The 6,215-nt window shown below is 52.2% G+C and overlaps 1 protein-coding gene across 1 annotated transcript; it reads right to left on the bottom strand.

The window, feature by feature from the left end:
• Positions 1 to 444: 444 nt before the first annotated feature.
• LOC143220136 (uncharacterized) lies at positions 445 to 5,718 on the bottom strand. Its single transcript, XM_076445869.1, has one exon. It carries the CDS (start codon positions 5,716 to 5,718, stop codon positions 445 to 447), a length of 5,274 nt encoding a protein of 1,757 aa, XP_076301984.1.
• Between the last annotated feature and the right edge of the window lie 497 nt (positions 5,719 to 6,215).

Below are 6,215 nucleotides of genomic sequence, written 5' to 3'. Positions count from 1 at the left end.
ACTTGCTCGTAGCTATTATATAATTCGCGTGTGTACTCGCAGAGGAGGTTACAACGGAACGCGCCTTCAAACTGGCTGGGGGTCCTATTTACCGGTAATCGGTGGATTCCCCCACCGTACACACATACGGGAGCTCGCTTCGAGGTGAAGACTCGCCGCGGTGCTGTAGGGACGACGAGGGGGGTGGTCGCGGCGCTGAATCATACGAAACTGTATCGTTCGCGTTTAACAAACCGCCCGCCTTGCGCGGTCGCGCAACAGAAACGGATAATCTATATATCTCGAAGAGCTCCCCATACATACGTACACATACACACACATACTAACTATTTACAATATTTACAATGTTTCGGATGACGACACCTGGGCCGACGGCCGGCCGCGACTATTATGTCACGTAGGTCGTGACGTCGCACGCTCGACAACATTATTCGGGGGGTGCCTTCAGTTGTTTACTGGTAACTGGCAGACACGAGTGATGGGTCGTTTATATGTTGAGGACGCGGTCTTAACCTCCACCACTCGTACGTGGCCGTCTTTACCTGGGAACGTTTTTACGACCCTCCCTAATTCCCATTTGTTAGGAGGTAGTAGGGGGTTGTCCAAGAGGACTACCGCTCCTACAGTCAGATCCTTTTGTTCAGTTTGCCATTTGTACCGCGACTGCAGTTCCTGCAAGTACTCGCGGGACCATACGCGCCACAGCAGTTCGTGGAATTTTTGCACTTGTTGCCATCGTGATAAGTGCGTTGTCGGCTCGTCAATCACGGGAGGAACCGGACGTGAAATCAGCGGACTACCGGTTAAAAAGTGCCCTGGCGTAAGGATTTCAAGACACTCTGGGTCGTCGCGCACCCGAGTAATCGGACGCGAGTTTAACGTGGCTTCCACCTTGCAAAGCAGTGTGGACATCTCTTCGGAGGTTGACGCGAACGACCCCATGATACGACGAAGATGATGCTTGGTTGACCGGACTGCGGCTTCCTGCATTCCTCCGTGATGAGGAGCGCCCGGGGGATAGAACTTCCACTGAATAAGAAGAGTGGAGCATCGATTTTTCAATTCCGGCGAATTTGTGACTTCGACGAAGTGTCGAGCGAGTTCGTTGGACGCGCCTACGAAATTCGTGCCATTGTCGCTAGTGATCGTCTGAGGAACACCACGTCTGGACGTGAAGCGGTCGAAGGCTGCGAGGAAGGCAGCCGTGGAGCAATCATCAACCAACTCTAAATGGACCGCGTGAGTAGCAAAACAGATAAATACTGCAATGTATTTTTTATAAGTTCGCTTTCCGCGCCCGGGTGCGTCTCGTACTTGGTAGGGACCGGCGTAATCGACTCCAATGTGAGAGAATGGAGGGGACGGACGGCAACGTGACGTCACGAGGTCTTGCATTACCTGCGTTGCAGTTTCCGCCCGCCAACGCGCGCATTTGACGCACTTATGAATCACGCGACGGACCGAATTACGCAACCCTAGGATCCAATATTTTTGTCTTGTTGTGTACGTCGTGATTTGATTTCCGCCATGCAAGGAGAGAAGATGCGATTCCCGAATAATGAGGTCGGAAACGTGATGTTTCGGCAATATCGCGGGGTGCTTCGTTTCCCAAGGCAGAAAGGAGTTTCTGAGCCTCCCGCCTACGCGTACGACTCCGCATTGGTCGATGAAAGGGCTGAGCGGCAAAAGCGACGAGCCACTGGTCAACGGTTTGTTCCGCGCGAACGCGGCGATTTCGGTTGCGAACGAGCTGCGTTGGATTATTCGCAGTATTGTTATTTCCGAATCGCGTAGCTCCGAGACGGTGAGGAACGAGGGGGGCGCGGTGCTTGTTTGCTTTCGCACCGTGTTTATAAATCGCCGCACGTGACAGAATACGCGGATTAGGCGTTGCCAGCTAGAGAAGCGAGACAGAGCATCCCAATCTTTGATTGTGACCGTATTATGTACGGCGGTTTTACATTTTTCCTCCTCCGTTTCGTAGGTCTGCTGAACGGGCCAGTCTTCTTCGTCCCTCTTCAACCACGATGGACCCTCGATCCACAGCGTCGATGACAGCAGTGCTTCTGCACTTACACCACGCGAATTCAGGTCTGCAGGATTGTAGTGCGTCGGCACGTGTCTCCAGACGGCATTCGGCAGTGTGGAGTGGATCTTGGACGTCCTGTTGGCCACCATGGTCTTCCAAGCTGCTGGGTGTTTCCGCAACCATGCGAGGACAATCGTGGAGTCCGTCCAGCAAACTGTCTTCGTTACCGGTATCCCGATCGAGTGGGTCACGTGAGCGGCCAATTCAGTTAGCATGACGGCTCCGTTTAACTCGAGGATAGGGATAGAGACAGTTTTTATTGGAGCTACTCGCGATTTAGCTGTGAGCAGCGTGGTATGCGTTTCGCCGGTGAGCGACGTTACGCGGGCGTAAATCGCGCATGAAAAGGCGGCACGAGATGCGTCGCTGAATCCATGTAGTTGGATTTCGAGTGAGTCAGGGGCGTACTGGATCCACCGCGGGACCCTCATTGCGGTTAAAGCACGCCAGTCCCTACAGAAGAGGTTCCAGGTTTCGCGGGTGTCGTCCGATACGCAGTCATCCCAGCTGATTCGTTCGAGCCATTGTTGCTGCATCAAGATTTTGGCTCGAACAACAATTGGAGACAACCATCCTAGAGGGTCGAACAACGTCGCAATCTCCGAGAGCAATTCGCGCTTGCTCATCTTCTCCTTTCTGACCGCCAGTTTTTGTAAGTCAAAATAGAACGTGTCGTCCGAGGGGATCCACCTGATTCCGAGGACTTTGAGTTCCGAAGCATTGAATATTCGCAGATCCACCGCGTGTGAATGTGTGGCTGCGGGAATATTTCGCAGGGATTCGGCATCGTTGCCCGCCCATTTTCGCAGATTGAATCCGCCTCGAGACAACAGCTGACAGACTTGTATTCTAGTCTGTTCGAGCAGCTGTTTGTCCGGCGCGCCCATGAATACGTCGTCGACATAAACACTGTTGCGAAGAATCGGGGACGCGAGGGGGTATTCCGAACCTTCCAACTTGTTTACTTCTTGTATAACGCGCATCGAGAGGTACGGGGCGCAGGCGGTTCCGTAGGTTACCGTATTCAATTCGAACGTCTCGAGATTACCGGTAGATTCGCTTCTCCACAAGATGCATTGATATTTGCGATCTTGTGGGTGGATGAGAATTTGACGGAACATTTTCTCAATGTCCGCCACTAGAACATATTTGTGGATTCGCCACGCTAATAAGATGTGAGTGATATCTAACTGTAACTTCGGACCAGTAAGTAGGATGTCGTTTAAGGAGTATCCGCTAGACGTTTGGCTCGACGCATTAAAAACGACTCGGAGCTTTGTAGTCAAGCTTTCCTCTCGGAGAACGGCGCGATGTGGAATGTAATTCCTGGAACGGTCGACGCCATCGAGACGGTTCATGTGGCCGAGCGACTCATACTCGCGGATGAACGCATTATATTCGCATTTTACCGCCTCGTTTTCGCGTAGTTTCCGGGTCAGACGTGCCAGTGACGCGGTGGCTCCTCGGAGTGAATCTCCGAGGAAGTCCTCGGGGACCGACTTGAGAAACGGTAACCGCACCACGAATCTGCCGGTAGCGTCGCGCGAGTAGGTTTTTTCGAAGTGCCGCTCGCATTCTATTTCCAAGGGAGTGAGGATACGCGTTTCAGGGACCGCTTCCGTTTCCCAAAAACGAGTTAACGCACGTTCGAGTGGATCCGTGATTGTCCCGTGATGCGTGGTAACCGCGACGCGATGGTTTTCCGGGGTGTTGATGCATCCGGACAAGATCCAACCGAATACCGTATTTTGCGCAATCGGTCCTTGGTTACTGGGGAGTCGAACGCCAGGTCGTAGAATTTGCGCGAAGATATCCGCGCCTAGGAGCAATTCGATACGTTGCTTTGATGCGGGCTCGGGGTCCGCGAGCGCGAGATCGAACAGGGCGCTGTAATTTTCCATCTGGATCGCCGGCGGCGCGTACTGCGTTATACCGCGCACTATGAACGCACGGGTTAACAGTGCTGGTGACTCCTGTTTGGACGAACCTATCTGCAGTTGCACACTATAATCAATGGTGCTTGTTCGTTCGCCGCCGAGACCAGTCACGGAAATCGGTGCTCGGACTTTTTGTAAACGTAGCTGCTGTACAAGATTGGTGGACACGAACGAGGATTGAGACCCCTGGTCTAATAGCGCGCGGGCTAATCGCGACTGACCGTTGGGCGCGAAAACTTTGACCATTGCGGTAGCCAGTAGGACAGTCTGAATGCCATTCGGACTGGCTTCGGCGAAATGTGTCGCAACGTTACTACCGATTTCTTCTGAATTCACGGGCCGCGCAGGGGCTTGAGCCGATAACGGTGTCTGAAGAGTGGTAGACGCGTCTAATCTCGAGGGCTGGACCGAAGATGCATGGTTTCGGTAACCACTCGTTTTGGGTCTGCTGAGGGCCCTGGATTCTCCGCGGTGCAGCAATGTGTGGTGCTTTTCACCACACTGTCTACACACGTTTGTGCTCGGGCAATTCGACACGGTGTGATTCGCGCCGAGGCAATTTATGCACGCGTGTTGACTTTTCAGCGTCTCGAAGCGCGCTAGTGGCGAGAGGCTACGGAACATGCTACAGTCGCGGGGTACGTGCGCTTCTTTGCAAAGAAAGCAAGTAGGAGACGGCCTACTTTCTTCAATCACGTGCGCGTTCGTTTTTTGTCGTAACGGTTTCGCAGGACCCGCGGAGGATTGTAGTTGTTGCGTCGGTTGATAGGACATCTTAACCGCCGCGGTTTGTTCTAAAACAAACTTTTCCATCGCCGCGTATGTTGGGTAGGTTCGTGCATCTCCGAGGGTTTTGTTCCACTCCGTTTCTAATTCGCGGTCGAACTTGCTCGAAACGAAATAAACGAGATGATCCTCTTTCGTGCCTCTACCTAACTTGTACAACGCCTCGAGGGTGTTACGATAATGAATCGTGAACTGATTCAGCGAGTCGAGCTGCGACAATTTGATCGATTTCAAGGAATAAAGTTTTTGCATCAGCGTATGTACAATGACTCGTTCGTTATCGTAAATTTCCTTGAGACGTGTCCAGCCGATCTGGAAGTTCGCGTCCGTTACATCGAGGTGCTGTATCGATTCTAGTGCTTCGCCCGACAATGCGCTAAGCAAGTACTGCAATCGTTCTGAGCCCGTCAAGGTTTCGTTTACAATTACCGCGGAATTGAATCGCGATTCGAACGATTTCCAACGCGTGTAATCGCCGTCAAATTTCGGGAGTTCGATCCGGGGTAATTTAACATGCGCGGGACGAGTTACCATGCTAGCTGGAAACGCCATAGATGAATTCGCCGCAGGGGGTGTGATGGGGGGGCGTAGATGGGCCAGCTGCTCCCGTAGGTAGGACCAGCCATCAAGGTACGCGTCCTCCATCCGATCCATTGTTCCGGCCTTGAAGTAAGGTAGGTCTTCTTTCGTCCGGTCCGCTTTCCGGTACGCTTGGAGGTACCCGTTGAAAGAAGTAATCTGGGTCCAGGTCTCCTGATACATGGTCAGCCTGGTGTCCAGATACTCCACGGTGTAGTTGTCGACCCCTTTTTTCTTCGTATTCGCCAATATTTTCGTGAGTTGAGCAAACGCCTGTGTTTGCCGCTCCAGCACCGCTTCGAAGGTCTCCGTGACACTTGTATTCATGTTCACAGCGTGTTTTTACTTTGAAAGTCACGAGACCCGACACGAACGTTTGAAATGGACGGTTGGTTTCGCCTCTAACGTTTTCCGAACGATCCAGGTTTCTTCACTAATCCGGCTCGAAGGACCAAAAACTGTTACACGAACCCTTTAGGGAACTGAGGATCCGTGAACGATAAATGCGTTGGACTCGCGTGAAGAAGGACAGGAGAAAATTCGGTCGGAGATTGGATATTCGTGAGAGGTTTCAGTCAATCGTTCCACCCGCGTGTTACGGTTCACAAAACAAGCACTTTATTGTTGCTGAGGCTACGGACGCACTTTAACCCGAAAGAACAGAGCTCGCAGGGGAGATTATTCTACGTGTTTCTCGCAGAGGAGATTATCGGTCGTTTTTGAAACTTGCTCGTAGCTATTATATAATTCGCGTGTGTACTCGCAGAGGAGGTTACAACGGAACGCGCCTTCAAACTGGCTGGGGGTCCTATTTACCGGTAATC

Source organism: Lasioglossum baleicum, unplaced genomic scaffold (genome assembly GCF_051020765.1).
Source record: "Lasioglossum baleicum unplaced genomic scaffold, iyLasBale1 scaffold0224, whole genome shotgun sequence".
Lineage (NCBI taxonomy): Eukaryota > Metazoa > Arthropoda > Insecta > Hymenoptera > Halictidae > Lasioglossum > Lasioglossum baleicum.
Note: the sequence above shows the minus strand (reverse complement) of the source record. Positions and strands in the feature narration are given on the sequence as shown.

Excerpts from the sequence above, each read along its gene's own strand:
- LOC143220136 (XM_076445869.1), bottom strand. The coding sequence starts at position 5,718 with ATGAATACAAGTGTCACGGAGACCTTCGAAGCGGTGCTGGAGCGGCAA.